The sequence below is a fragment of the Branchiostoma belcheri genome, unplaced genomic scaffold, assembly GCF_001625305.1.
Source record: "Branchiostoma belcheri isolate BF01 breed outbred unplaced genomic scaffold, Haploidv18h27 scaffold35, whole genome shotgun sequence".
Classification (NCBI taxonomy): domain Eukaryota; kingdom Metazoa; phylum Chordata; class Leptocardii; order Amphioxiformes; family Branchiostomatidae; genus Branchiostoma; species Branchiostoma belcheri.
In genome coordinates this window covers 871841-886392 of record NW_017803965.1, presented here as the reverse complement: position 1 = coordinate 886392, position 14552 = coordinate 871841, and the positions used below count along the sequence as shown (strand labels likewise).

The window sequence follows — 14552 nt, the reverse complement described above, 5'->3', positions numbered from 1 at the left end:
GCACCCAGCCGTCCTGGTAGTTGTAGAACAATATTTACATAATATCACAGTGAAAAGTTTTTGATGTAATCAATTTCTGCTCCATCAGTGAACCGTTTCTCGTTATTTATCCATCCGTTTTCAAAATTTGCCCTCAATTTTTACACCCATTTTTTTTTTCAGAGATGTGTTTGCATATTTTTTTGTTCGTTTGTTCTCTTGTTTGTGGCGTAACAAACTTCAAACCAGGCGCTTGTGTATTGACTTACATAACTTTAGGTACTTCCCAATTGTTCGCTAAACGCATTAATTAGCAAGTGCATTGTGCAGCGATTCGTAAGTACTTGTAAAATTCTGTAAGGCTTCCCTTCTCAATCACTCCGTCCCTTTCAACTGCCGTGTTTTTCTATGAATAATAAAAATAGCCAAGTCAGTTTCACCGACAAGTTCGCCACACAAGGTTCTCTCCCTTCGTCTCCAGACCTCAAGTAATGTAGCCTTTTATTTTGGTTCATTACCTTTGTTTTGAGCTCTTTAATTGGTTTCAGTGATTCAAGGACGCGTCCTTGTGAGCCATTTATGTGTTTGGGTTCTCTTTCAGTCTCCATGTTGGATACGGTTTAGTCACATATCCTTTGGAATCCTTTTCGAGGTCTTTCGGATTTTGCTGTAGAAAGGCCATGGCCTCTTAGCCTCCGGTCTGGCCTTGACAATCTACTCAAGGTGCATGAGACATTCCGAAGTAGATTATTTCTAGTCTAAGATATCAAAGAAAACAGTTATGTCCTAATTTTTAAAATAATACATCTGATCCACATAGCCATTTATCATCAAAAGTTTGAGTTTCCTCGAATCAAGATGGCGGCCGCCCTATCACAGTTCCGATATTATGATTCCCATTAAAATTGTTCTTATTTCTTTCTTGGTTTCCTCCAGTTATATGTTTTTTCCAGAAAGTGAGATCTGATTGAAATATGAACTACATATCAGTGGAATTAACTCACGGAAACTTCAGTAGTTTTGATGAGTTTTGTGTATTCTGGTTTAGTAGGATTTTGTGTATTTGTGTGACATTTTCTTGGCGTGTCTCTCGCTTCAGTTTGAACTTTATTATCACCTCAAATCTAATCAAAACTCCGCTTTCCCAGTCAAGCAGAAACTTGTATGAAATGTCCTGGTTTTGTCTGGGGAGATGCGGACATTTTACGCCGCGGAGCTTGCTTTTCCCTTTGCGCATGGCAAGATCCCAACCAATTTCCATTTTGATGCGTTCCGTTATTTCCATTCTAGCGCAGGCTCGATATTTCTAAGGCTTGTGCTAAAACGTTGTTGCACAGACTGTTGTGTGTGTGAGTGGGTAACCTTCCAGTAACCTCCCCCCACCTGGGGCTACAACACTCCCCGGCTATTGTTCTCGCTGTACCGCCTGAATCCTGTCCTCTGGGTGACCCCGCCAGTTGAAAAGACCAGTGCAGAAAGAAACCTTTTTCACCAATGACGTTACCAGGGCTACAAACCGTCAATAGCGGATAGTATTTTCCCGTCTATTGTCCGCCGCCAGACTTGCGGATAGGGGTATAGTCATACAGAGAGCCACTGCCTCTCCGAGCTTGTTTTCGACTACAAGGCCCGCTGAAGCATAGAAATTGACCCCAAGCGATTTCCCTGGGTTCATCGCGGGGTTATGTGGTAATGATACGTCTGATTTGCTGAATCCAGAAGTTTTATTTCACTGAGACAAAAGGCCGTCATTTGTTTTCAATGTTACGTAACACCGCTCAAACTTGATATATTGACCTTCCCTGAATTAGAGTTCGAATATAAAAATAAAGGACCGACGCAACTTCTCTTGAAGCTTTGTTCGCTTTGTTTAGCATGAAAACTACTCTTATATTAACGTCAGTTTATCTGAACAAAGGAGTATTTTTCTGGAGCTGTATTTAGGTGAAGTGGGTTGTTATTCTGTGTGCGTGTCCTTCCTGTAACTACCAAGGTGCCCTGGAAAACGTTCTATCTGTAACGACACACTTTTTAGCCGTGTTGTTGCCACAGTTGCAATCAGAAGCCACAGTTTTGCCTGTCAACCGTACCCTCTTATTACCGCCCTCCGCATTGATGGCTGGAATAGAAAGCCTGATATTAAATTGGGTAGGTCCTCTAACAGCCTTATCCACTGAAAACTCGTTCAATCTCGGCCTGACTCTAATGCCGGTATTACCTGGCGTTTGACTCATATCTGCCCTGTCCTTCCTCTGACTGTTGTTTGTGAAATAAGTTGCGCCGAGATTAATCGGGTTGATTTCAATTAGGCCCAATCTCGTCAGAGGTCGCTCAGAGGTGACTCAGTCCGATAAATTCATTTTTATTGATACGGTCCAACTCTCCAATGGAGTGAGATTTCAGGACCGTTTTACGACCTTTCTTTCCTTTTCTTCAATCGAATAAAATTGTAGATTGAAATAACAATAATCGTTCCTAAAGGGATGGGATAGAACGTATTTAAAACCGTAGCTTAGCTCGGCAAAATGGTGAAAGAGGTAAATGGGGGAATAAAATCGATATCTGTGGAAGTTTTAATTTTGTGTTTGGCAGTGTGACATTTGAGTGAACCCCCGTGGTTGGTAGATACGGGTCACCTGTATTTAGAAGACAACCGAAAAAAACGTTGCTTGTTTGAACGGCAAATACTGTACCCTGGTCAAAACACCATGTCAATTCCCAGTGTCTCCCCTTGGTCTGCTATTTTCACCCTGATGCCCCATGACTATCAACGATTGCTATCACGCTTTTTCCCGCAGCCCTTCATTGCTTAAAGTGGCGAGGGAAGCTTGTCCCATAGCTCGGTATCGATCCGACCTTAATGTGATTGAAAGATCCAGGCACACTGGAGAAATCCTTTGTTCCCAGTGCTTTTGTAGAAGTGAATATCCAAGTCGGACGCCTGTGTTGTATTCTTCCTTGCCGGAGATTGCAATGCCCGGGGTAGAGCGTACCTCGCCCCGTTTGCCGTCGATTTAATAATATCAAAAGTTCAGAAGTCGATGCGAGCCTCCTGAGTAGCTAGCAAGCTATGGGAGGAAGCTTATTAAAGGTAACATTTGAACTTTGCGTATTCCCTCAGTAGCGTGGAGCAAGTGCTCCGAATTATTAAAAAGCAAGAACGCTGCTCTCTACATTGTCAAGAGGCCTGCCCCAAATTTTTAATTTCCATGGTTATTACCAGCGTTTTGTGGACGTGAAATTATGTGTGAGGCATGTATGTATGGCCTAGCCCTGGTGCAAACGTGCGCCGCTGTTACAAGTCAGCGTATATTTGCGCATACACAAAGTTGGGCAGATGGCGTTTTAAGTGCAAATTTGTGCGCTCTGTTTCATCTGACTGTTTGATTGAAACGTCAAGTTGTGCCGAATGCACTTCAAGCTTTTTTTTTTTGTTTCACAAATTGTGAGATAATTTCATCTTCTGTTGGAGAAATAAATTATCAAGTCTGATCTTTTTTCCTGGATCGATTTTAGTAGATCCAGGACGGGTGGTTGATTGGGAGAAATTCAGTTAGTGGGCCATTTTTTTTGACAGGCGGCACCCACAGAGCGAGGTCTGTTCACTCAAAGGGCTCGCCGCTTGCTGTCACCCAATCTGTCATCACAAAACACACGGTTTCTGTCTCTTACGTGACACCCTTCGCATCTAGCCGTCATTTCTCACATCATAACCCTTCTGTATATCATCCCAAATCACTGTCAGGAAAGACTTTCCCAAAAGTTAGTCCGGGGGTCGTTATTTCGTTTGTAAAAAGAAATCTGTATAAATAATTATTAGAGTCCTAACGGGCCCACAGCTCCATTTCTGGGCCAGATTTTTGCCAGGTGCCGCGCACGAAAACACCCAGCCCGGCTGCCAATATCACTTCTTCATTTCATTTTTGACACATGTCAGTTTGTTCCCCCTCGCGGGCTGTCAATTATACCACGCGGGAAGTTTTTCCTTTCTTTTATTTTTAGCTTTATTTGTAAGAGGAAATCCGCGTGTTCCCTACTACTACAGAAGTGTTGAAAGCCTTGGTTTCCTCAGTAGGATTAAAGCTTGCACTCTAGCCTGATATGTTTCACTCCTATCCAATCGAATTTACACCTCATACGAGAGAAACTTATATGATATCCTTACTTCTCCCTACCCGCGCTCATTGATCAAAGAGAGAAGTTCCAATTAATAATTTAGTTGACAAGAGTATCTTCTGACGTGAGGCCATCTCCTAACCAGGTTTGACAGGGGTTTCTCTGGCTGTGTATTCTTTGTTTCACTTCGGTGTCGTTTTTCCCCTCCTCCGAAAGGCATCACAAGTTGTTGTGTCTGAAACCTTGCCCCCGTCCCATTATGTTTTGCCATAACATCCGTCGATGGTTTGTAACTCCATCGCTAGAGAGGCCAAGCAAAAGTAATTAAAGGTGCGGGCCTGGTGAAGACAGACTTCTGCAGATTTCCGTCTGTCATTTATCCGTTACAGCTGTCATTTTTCCTGGCAGAGACCCGCTCCTCACAGGACATCAATTTCGTGTGTCAGTTTCACATGCCTCCCTGCCATGCATTTTTGTTTCTTCTCTTCATCTATTGTCACTCCCCGCTCTGCCTCTCCCCACACGTCCCCATGCTCCAAACTTAGCTGCAGGTAACGTAACAGAGACGTAATATCTCCCCCAACATCTGACTGCCAGCTTATTTTGTATTCATATTATGTTTTGAACGAGTCCATATCAAAGACTTTCGTAAATAGGATTACAGAGGGGGACTCTATCCGCCCTTATCGATATATCTCCAGCGTTCAGTCAGACAGATGACTAGGTACTCTGTAGGAAGGATGCCAACCTGCATCTCCTAAACCTCCTAGGTAGATCCACCCAGATGCTTTGGGGATACAGATAGATATCAAAAACTCCAAAGCCGTGGTAAACATAAAGAGAATTTCCCAGAGAGATGAGTCTGCCAGGAAAAAAAGATGAGACAGCATATCAAGTAAACCTCAAGCGAGATGATGGTAGATTTGTGGTGGTTATCAGAGAGAGCATGCACGCCAAGCTAAATAAATAGGAATTAGAGACGGCTGGGAGAGAGGTCTTTTGGGGAGTAGTTTGCTATTACGGTGGGCCGTGACCCTCGTTGGGTATCAGAAGTTTTTATGAAGTAAAGCGGCCAGGGTAAATTGACGGAAAGGACGTGAGTTAAAATCAGGATTATGTTAGTATGGGGGAAGAATACCATGTCCTCTCTTGTTTCAGTTGAATTGAGCCGTGCTTAGGTCCTAGATCTAATATGGCATGCCTGGAACATAAAATAACACCCAACTTTCACACACACATTTCTCAAAAACTCGTACAACTTTTAAAGTTATTTTCCCCGCAATTTTCACCTTTAGTGTGTTAATTTTGTTGATAAATATTTTTGATGGTCGAATATCTATTGTGTCTTTTTATTTCGTTGATGCCATTTTTTAAGTCCTTAAATGATGACACATATTTTATGCAATGCTCTTAAGGGGGTGTTTTCTTGAATAATTGATGACACAAAAGTCAAGAACTGTGTACTGCGATACATCTAGAGGTTATTATATTGTCACTTACTTTTTAACCTTTCTGTGTTTTCCAGGACTGCTATTGGTCAAGAACGGTCATGTGACGCCGGGGTGCCAATGTTATTTGATAAGAGTGTCAAGACCTTGTCACAAAGAAATAAATTTCTACAAAACAACGAGATGCAAAAATCACCTTACTACGAAACAACATCGCAACAACTTTACAACGGCTACAGCTATAGTAATGGGGAGAGGTATGGCTATGAGGGGAGTGGAGGCGGCGGTGGAGGCAGCTATGGCACCGAGGCTACACAGGAGTTCGGCCCGTCATGTTCCGTACGGAAGCCGGCCAGTGGACCGGGCAGCGGGCCGGGCAACGTTAGCCCGACCTGCATGAAGACAAACCCCGCCGACAACAACCACGGCACCGCTCCTCAGTCCGTCTCCAACGCTGCCATCCTAGCTAACACTAAGATCTATCCATGGATGAAGGAATCCCGCCAAAATTCGAAACAACGCCAGCCGACCAATCTATCAGGTACGCTGACAGCACAAATTTATTGGCAGTGAGAGAATAAATTGAAGCAGCCACGCTCTGCGAAGTGACTGTAGAGTCGAAAAGATACATCACACACGATGAAGAATCGCTAGCTGTTCTATCAAACGCCTTGTCGCTACATCTGTTCAAATTCTGCCGCTGGGCACAGTCAGGCGTTTCGCACGCTGCCCTTGTAAAGTTCTGTTTTCATTATTAATAACATTAGATGAATTTTATAGAGCTACCCAATGATATGGCCGAGTTCATGGGACGATTACGCCATGATTAGTAGCAGTCCCTCTTCTAGGCTAAGTTGACAAATTGTTCAACGTACAACGTCAGCCAAGTATTAGGAGTTGACAGCCACCTCATAAATCAACTGGGGGAGACCTGACTTCCGTGATAGGCCCGCCAAATTTCAACTTCTCCACAGCGCTGTAGTACGATACAACACGAACAAAAACTTAGCGAACACGAATAAAGCTTGTGTGGTTGATAGTAAGGGTTGTGGGGTAGATTTTTAGCGTGGTTTTTGAGGGTTAGCATAGGGGAGGTTTTGTAAGGTGACATCGAGTTAGCGGGTTGAAGGGTTTTGATCGATGATGTGGGGCGGGTGTTCTCGCTGTGAAGCGGGGCATGCTTGTTGTGGAGGTCACTAAATGTGGATGTTTTTTCTTCCCGGTTCGCAGTTGGTAGCACGACAGAGGCCGGGGAGTCCCCGGGGCTAGGCGGCGCGGCGGGGAAGAGAGCCCGCACGGCCTACACCAGCGCCCAGCTCGTGGAGTTGGAGAAGGAGTTCCACTTCAACCGGTACCTGTGCCGGCCTCGGCGGGTGGAGATGGCGGCCATGCTAAACCTCACGGAGCGGCAGATCAAGATCTGGTTCCAGAACCGCCGGATGAAGTATAAGAAGGAACAGAAAGTGAAGGGCGGGGGTAGTGGGGGAGGTAGCGGGGGCATGAACAGTCCCTCCCCGCCGGTCACCACGACTCCTCCCGGCGTGAACCCCGGGCCTCTGCCTCACCCTACCACCCAGCCGAGCTTGAGTCAGGGTAACAACATGTCCAACCACATGAGCATGATGGGGTCGTTACAACAGACTCAGCCGTCCTACAGTCAGTACCCCCCGCCACATCTGAACCACAGTCTACCTCACCAGGCTCCACCACACAGTGTGGGGCTCACCATGTCGGGACCCGTGTCTCCGCAATGTTACCAGTCGAACCACTCTCCCTGTCCGCCTACATCAGCCCCTCATCCCGTCCCCATGGGGAACCACGTCCCCCACCCCCGCCAGGGCCCCCCACACATGACCAACGGGCTCCCCGCCTCCCCTCTCGAGGTAGTGAACCAGCGGCAGTACACCCCTCCCGCGCCGGGACCCTCTCCGACGGGCCCCGGGCCAGGTCACCACGGCCTGACGAACTCGTACCCGGAGTGTCCGCCACACCACACCGAGCTACCTCATCACCAGTACGCCACCCCAATGTCCGTGGTCAATATGAACTACTGTGTGAACGTCCAAACTCAGGGAAATCGTTTAAACAGTGCGCCCAAACTCACACATTTGTAACCTCTGGGTTCGGGCAATGGAAAAACATGACACACACTTCCGATAGGAAAATACCTTCCTTATCAATCCCCCAAAATGACGATCAGAATCATAACTAATTCTCACACACCGGTGTTGAAAATTCAAGCTACCAAATCTGTGAACAAATTTTTGAAAGTCATGTCCATATGCCCAATGAAATGTTGATTGACAGTATAAACCCAGTGGATATTTATACGGAGAATTTGTATATTTTCCGCCGAACTTAGTAGATACGGAAGTTCGAAATGTCATTGCAATGATAGACTCTTGTTGTCATCTATTCTATTCTATTCTAAATGTCTTCTCTCGCTTTCTAGGCCTGTGAATATAGCATCTAACTCTTAGCTAGCGTCTTTCCTTCACTATTCCTTGCCGTCCTATTGTAGTTAGCTAGACAGAGGAACTGATGTATTTATGTAGCTAGTTTTGTCCGTAATTTATTCGAAACAATAAATAAAGTATTCGTTCCGAGGATAGAATTGTTAGGAAATTAAAAAAGGGACAATTTTATCGTTGGCGAGTTACCTACATTGATGTTGCTGTATATGTAGAGTTTTTAGGATGAGAAAAAAAAGTGGGGTTAGCGTTCCTATAATATATGTGGTTACTGTTCGTATCATTCATGTGCAACAAAAAAGATGAAAACTTAACAGTGCAAGAGAGATTCTTCTGTGATGGTACGGATATTTGGGGTGTTGACGTTAGCAATCTGCCCCGTGTGTTCGTACATAGGCATAGATTTGACCTGCCCTGTTCTTTCTTGTCAAGCAGTCTTTATTTGTGTGGGTTCCCGATCTGACCCACTGTAGTGCTCTCTCCTTGAAGAACCCGAATGTACACAAAAACTGACTGGGACACATCGCCTTCAAACTTACACCACTCCGTCTACCTGTCTGTTTTTATTTTAGAACAGACGTTGTCAATTTCCAGGCCTGGTAAAATAAAATTCGACCCCGAGAAAACTGATCTCCAACGGCACGGTTTGACTGGAACACGGGTTACAAGGCGAGGGCACACGGTGTCAAAGTCACATCCGCTCATTTTACATTACAACCAAATGTTCTCGGAGAAAAAAATGTAGGGAACTGTGAAATTAAAGGAGAATAACGTGAATATATTGCACCCTGATTGTCTTCTATTTATGTGCATTTATTTCCTCAGCTATAGAGGGGGAGGGAACTCTGCAACCTGCTCTTTTACATAGGAGAAAATTAAATTTTCCTCGCCTTAACAAAAGTTACTTACATCGAAGCTACTACCGTTACGTCCTAGCCCACTACTAAAACCAGCATGGGTACCTTTGTTGGGGAGGGGGGTTGAAAGAAAGAAAAAGGAAACCAAGGATTCTGTGTACTAAAAAGAAATTTTATTCACAATATCACACCCTCAACACGTTACCTTTATCTGTGTCAAAGTAGTCTTCCATGTATTACAGCACACAGACTGAGCCCTCCACAAGAGATCTGTAAAACGAGAAATAAAACTTTGTAAATCCCCAAATAAAACACCAAGAAAATAACAAGCCAAAGGAATACACACTGTACACACTCAACAGTATAAAGACACACATATAAGCAATATAAACACACAGTATAACACGTAGAGTTAATAATTTGACCTTTTAAGTTCCTGTAACTGGTTTTATGTATACTGTTCTTGTGAAGAAGAACATTGTGTGAAGGCTTCGGACCGTACGGGCACCAGAACTAGCCTTTCTTTGCAGTCACAAAGCTGGCCAGTAATTGTAGGGGTCCGCCAACCCGATATTCATAGCAAGGGTCAACCTAGGGACAAATTTTGAATAATTTCGCAAGCTTCCCTGCAGCTAAATTTGAAAATATTACCAGATCTGGACGTATTTGACCCTTGCTATACATGGTGGATGTTTAAGGGGTTAATAGAGTTCTTGTGTTGAAAGGACGGTGTTTGGAGTTGAGTATAGGGGGGAGAAATTGACAGAAATCTTCAGGTTGAAACACACGGTTTTTCTTGTCATCCGTCTTAGACCTGTCTTGTCACAATTCTCTGGCGGAGCCCGGAAGATGGATGACTTTCTGCGCAGACAGCTCACAATCAACACAATTCGGGGGGTCAGGCCGGATATTTCGTTTAATTTCTACTCGCACGTTTGAACTAAAATTGACTTTTCAAAAAAAACTCCAACACTGATCAACAAGGCCTGTGCCAGTATCGTCCCATACCTCATTTAGGGTCATGTAGATTTCGATCCAGATCGTAACAAGGCGGCAAATACGCTCTCATAACAGATTAATATTTCGGACACTGGACCAAAGGATTTCATTATAGGATTCTTCAAGACTTATTAGACCAGATAATGACACAATCATGGCCTGGCCGGAGTGGCCGAAACGGTCGGTTGCAAACTGACCAGCTCTGATTCTGATTAACCTACTCCCAAATCTTCAGCTAGTAAAAAATCGAAGAACGGTCAGTTTTCTGTGTCAGAGAATATCCCATCATTTGTAGGGATAAGTGGGCTGGCATCTGTCTTTTTATCTTCGACTCGTAAAAGGTTTGAAATACTTCCAATAGGGAATTCAGTGTACAATTCTATCAGTTGCATTTTACAATCAAAACTGAAACAAGGTAGATTTTTTCCCCACTAAGATGCAAAATCACGCTTCTTTTACCAATTAAAACTTAAATTAAATTTCCTGCTAAGAAATTCTAGCAATTAACGTACTAATTTAAAGCGAGTTGTGGAAAGAAAGCCGTATTAGTGGTTAGGGTTTGCTTCACCCTCTTCGCCGGTTCAATCTAAAATGGCGTCTTTGGTGTTGGCAATTTTTATGTACCCTGTCCTTTTATCGTCCTTCATAGAAACACAAGTCACCAGAAATCGATTCCACGTTTTACCGGGGTCTGGTGGAGTCACAGAAAAGTAATCCAACAGTCATTCATTACCGGGGAGATGTTGGTGGAAATTAAGGCCCCCAAATGTTGGGTGATGAGCCAGTATCACGATGTAGCTTTTATGTAACTGCGTTTGACAGCTATGATGGAAGAGTCGTGGCCAGATCTAACCACTACATGCGAAACGTTTTTTCTTTCCTTCTTATCCATGCACGGATTTTTCTCACACATTGTTGCTAAGATCCACACATGTTATTCCTATTGCCCCATACCTAAAAGTCTAGTCAAAGCCAAACCCTTTTTAAAATAGACACCGTTACTTTGGACGGCATTTTTGAGAGAACTATGTTGTTACCACTCCGGGATGGCATACTAGTATTTCAGTCCGCCGCAGTGGTGTTAAACTGTAGCCTAATTTTTACAGCCCAATTATGTTGTGAGTCGTAGGAAAATTAGAAGGTACGCCTAGCTGTTGTTCCATCATGTAGGGATTTCGACGCTTGGGATATTTCATTAGGAGTAAGGGAGATGACACGAGTAAATAGAACTAAGTATTCAACCGGGGCGTTGGGCTGTCAGAAGACGTTCGGCCTTATATTCGTTTGCACCGGCTTGGAAAAACCGGGCCGACTCGGCAAATACAAACTTATTTTTCTAACTAGAGCTGTGTCTGTGGGCTTAGGATGTCAAGCGTGACTTTCTGCTGCTAGAGACGGTTTCACCAGCCGGTGCTTACACTAGTCTCGATTATTTCCTGTACTTGTGAGAAGAGAGGCCCATACGACAGCGTTCCTACAAAACAACCCGCCTTCTTAAATATGCACACATCTCTTTCTCCGCTATTTTCAACTCAAACGCCTTTCAAGTCATATTCATAACCAAAAACGCAGTCTCCCATTCATGTAGGTTTGATTCGGGGGGACTGGGGAACCAATTTGTGGCCGAAATTTGATTAAATCGGCGGCGGCTTGAATATATTCAAATGTGAACTCTAGATGACCCCACGGTTGGCTGGCAGGAAGGTAGAACCGGTTACCGACAAACAACACGACTTAGGCCGCGACCCTTCCTTTCTTCTGTCCTGTAATACAAACTTCGCTGATTTAGCCCAAACGAAATGGTTTCCCTGTTGGTTTTCTCCCTGACAGATGGAAATGTTGGGCTTTCTTTCGTCATCGATTTTTGGAGAGGTCCCAATCGTTGCAAATGCCTTCGCCAGGAATTCGGTAGACCGACTCGCCCCTAGCATTTTTCCGCCATAGCGTCCCTAGCCGACCAAATGTTCCGATTTTCATTCTGGAAGTCAAATAGAGGTACTCTTGGGTGTAGAGTCTAGAGGGAACTGTACATGTACCGTGCAGGAAGGTCTTACCTTAGAGGAGGCTCTTGTAGCGGCCCGGGAAGCTAGCGTCTTTCACCCCTGGCACCCAGGCTGCATTTGATGCTTTCGCAGCACTTGTAAGCACCGGAGACGGAGCTTTGACATGACAGCTGCATTGACAAACTTGAGTTTCTTGATAAAAGCGCTCCACCCGTCTTCCATACACCGGGCGCGTTCAAACCTTAGATATAACAAAACCACACGGGTTTCCTACGTTATATATTTCCTACCCTCTCTCGTGACTTTGAGATGTATTTGACACACCAGATAATGACTTTTGTCCAAATTACCTGTCAGGGTTTCAGCACAAAATGATTGGTGAGGTGCGACCGCTTGTATTGACAAGTTGGCATGTATGTGATGACCTCAAAACATCCAACAATCCATTTAAAATCCACTCTTCTTGTGCCCTGTGTTAGTTTTGCCTGATTCTTATCACTAGTAGGCAAACAGTTACCATTTGCTTTAGAGTTCGGTCCTGAGTGGATTGAGATTTCGGCTTCACTTTCAAAGAGAAGGGACGTTTCTTACCGAAGTATGGATCAAAACAACGCATTTCTCACTTACTACACATTCCCTAGACGGCCTACCATTGGCCAGATAAGATCACATGATCGCTCAACTGTCAGCTCCCTTCTTGCTGACGACTAGTGATGTTTCATAGCACGCCTGAGGGTCCAACTATCCGAAATAAGAACCCAAGTGGCTAGAAACTTTTTACACTTATCCCTTCCTAAAGGGATTTTATATTGTCGATTTTTAACCATGGATGCTCCACGGGAAAGTGGGTTTATAAATTCGCACCCTTCGTTGGAGGAATTCATGGGTTGTCTACCTATCAGTGGAGACTTTCTCAACCCATCAATCACCGACAGGACGGCTGAGGACGGGGAGACGTGGCCTGCTCTCCACCCTACAACTTGCCTCCAGCTGAACTCTGACCTCTCGCCAACTCAGCCCGCCAACATCGCAGACTTTCCTTGGGTGAAACTCAAAAAATCCACCCGAACACGCTCTCCTGTCGACAACATTGAAGGTACAACCTCTACTACTGTTTGTGTACTAGTGAGAAGTTGAAGTTTCATAATGTCGTTGTTGTTTTCCTTTTTTTGGATTGACAGTGCGGTTTGACCTTTTCGCTTCTAACACTAAACCATTTTATCAATCACGAGCCCAAGTGTTGAAAGATTTTACCAGCTCGCGTACAGAAAGAGGGTCGGGCCTTGTGTTTTCTAAGTACTTCTGTCGTCTTTGGAAGTTGGCAAAAACGACAGATGGGAAAAGAGAAGCGACCATGTGGGATGGCTGAGTGCAGCCGCTAACTCAAGCATATGTCCGGCAGTGTTCGATTTCCTAAAACCATTTCTGAGAACCACAAAGGATTTCTTCGAAAAAAATTACAAGAAAATATTCATTTTGATGTTTTCTTTTCTTTTCTCACAGAAGCAGACGATTTAATCGCACCCACCGACCATGTGACTAGTTCACGTCGACTGCGCACAGTTTTCACCAATACTCAACTTCTGGAGTTAGAAAAAGAGTTCCACTACAACAGATATGTGTGTAAACCACGGCGGAAGGAGATCGCCAACTTTTTGGAGTTAAACGAACGTCAGGTGAAAATTTGGTTCCAGAATCGACGAATGAGACAAAAGAGGAGGGATACGAAGGGCCGGAGTGAGGCGGTGCAGGGAGCGGGGGCTACCGCTGAGCCGGCAGATGGTGACCGGGCGGAGACAGGTTCCCCAGACGGGGGTACAGTAGCCTGTCCCCGGCCCCAGGGGTGACCAGGCCCCGGTGGACTAAGACGGGCAGCAAACCAGATGGACGGAGTGGACTGACCACTATACACGACCAGAATGAAGAGTCAACTTTTGTAGAGAGATATTAAATACACGTACCTACATTGGCAAAGTTCTCTTATTCACAGAAATTGGACAAAAATGTTTTAAAAAACTGTTGAGCGGTACAGGTTACGGCAGAAATATGTAAATTGTGCATATAAATATTATTATAGATTTTGTATAATAGCCTCGCTTTGCATTTAGTTCACTTTCAGAAGCCATAGTATCCGATCGCTTAGTATTCGTGACTATTTTTAAGCCTTTTATAAACATTAAATATTGTACATTTTTTTCGAAGACTCTAGACATAGGTAAGATAATCAGAGAATAATTTTGTATCAGGCATACGTAGCATGTATAGACTAGAACAGTTATGTCGTATAGTATGTTCAACGTTTTAAAACTCTCCAAAGTTTAAGGGTTCTCTTTATGAATTATCGTGTATAAGTGGTAAAACACTATAATATTTTTTCTTGCCATGTATGAGTGATATACTATACTTGTCAATGATAAGAAACAATATAACTGTATTTAATTTTAATATTAAATATTATACGCTAAGCAACTTTTTCCTGTGCTTACAGAGAGAACCTTTTACGTCTGTTTTTGTGTAGTTCCTGGGTTTTTTTTTCATGAATATCCTCTCCAGGTAGAGGTTTAGGCATATGCTTTAAGTTTTTTTTATAGGATTTTCTTCCTTGTCCTAAAAATTTTGGTGCGCCAGCCCAGTTTGGCTGCTAAATAGATAACCCGATATAAAAACGCCTTTAAAAAC

General features: G+C 44.0%; 2 protein-coding genes and 1 long non-coding RNA gene across 9 annotated transcripts in view; 2 read left to right on the top strand and 1 right to left on the bottom strand.

The window, feature by feature from the left end:
• Nucleotides 1-8791, top strand: part of LOC109475823 (homeobox protein HOX3) — a 39263-nt gene extending 30472 nt beyond the window's left edge. For all 7 annotated transcript variants that reach the window (XM_019776607.1, XM_019776610.1, XM_019776605.1 and 4 more), the window contains 2 exons: nucleotides 5621-6084; nucleotides 6774-8791. In XM_019776607.1, coding sequence (XP_019632166.1) covers nucleotides 5664-6084; nucleotides 6774-7657 — 1305 coding nt within the window. In that variant the 5' untranslated portion in view covers nucleotides 5621-5663 and the 3' untranslated portion in view covers nucleotides 7658-8791. The remainder of the gene's footprint in view (nucleotides 1-5620; nucleotides 6085-6773) is intronic.
• On the bottom strand, nucleotides 8581-12196 carry LOC109475828. The gene is made up of 2 exons (XR_002140573.1): nucleotides 11925-12196; nucleotides 8581-9141 (listed from the first exon to the last, which is right to left on the bottom strand). It is a non-coding gene; the product is annotated as an uncharacterized LOC109475828 (long non-coding RNA).
• Nucleotides 12197-12608: 412 nt separating this feature from the next.
• On the top strand, nucleotides 12609-14318 carry LOC109475826 (homeobox protein Hox-B2-like). Its single transcript, XM_019776613.1, has 2 exons — nucleotides 12609-12969; nucleotides 13377-14318. The coding sequence occupies exons 1-2, from the start codon at nucleotides 12699-12701 to the stop codon at nucleotides 13718-13720; spliced, it is 615 nt and encodes a 204-aa protein (XP_019632172.1). The 5' UTR covers nucleotides 12609-12698; the 3' UTR covers nucleotides 13721-14318.
• The last annotated feature ends 234 nt before the right edge of the window (nucleotides 14319-14552 follow it).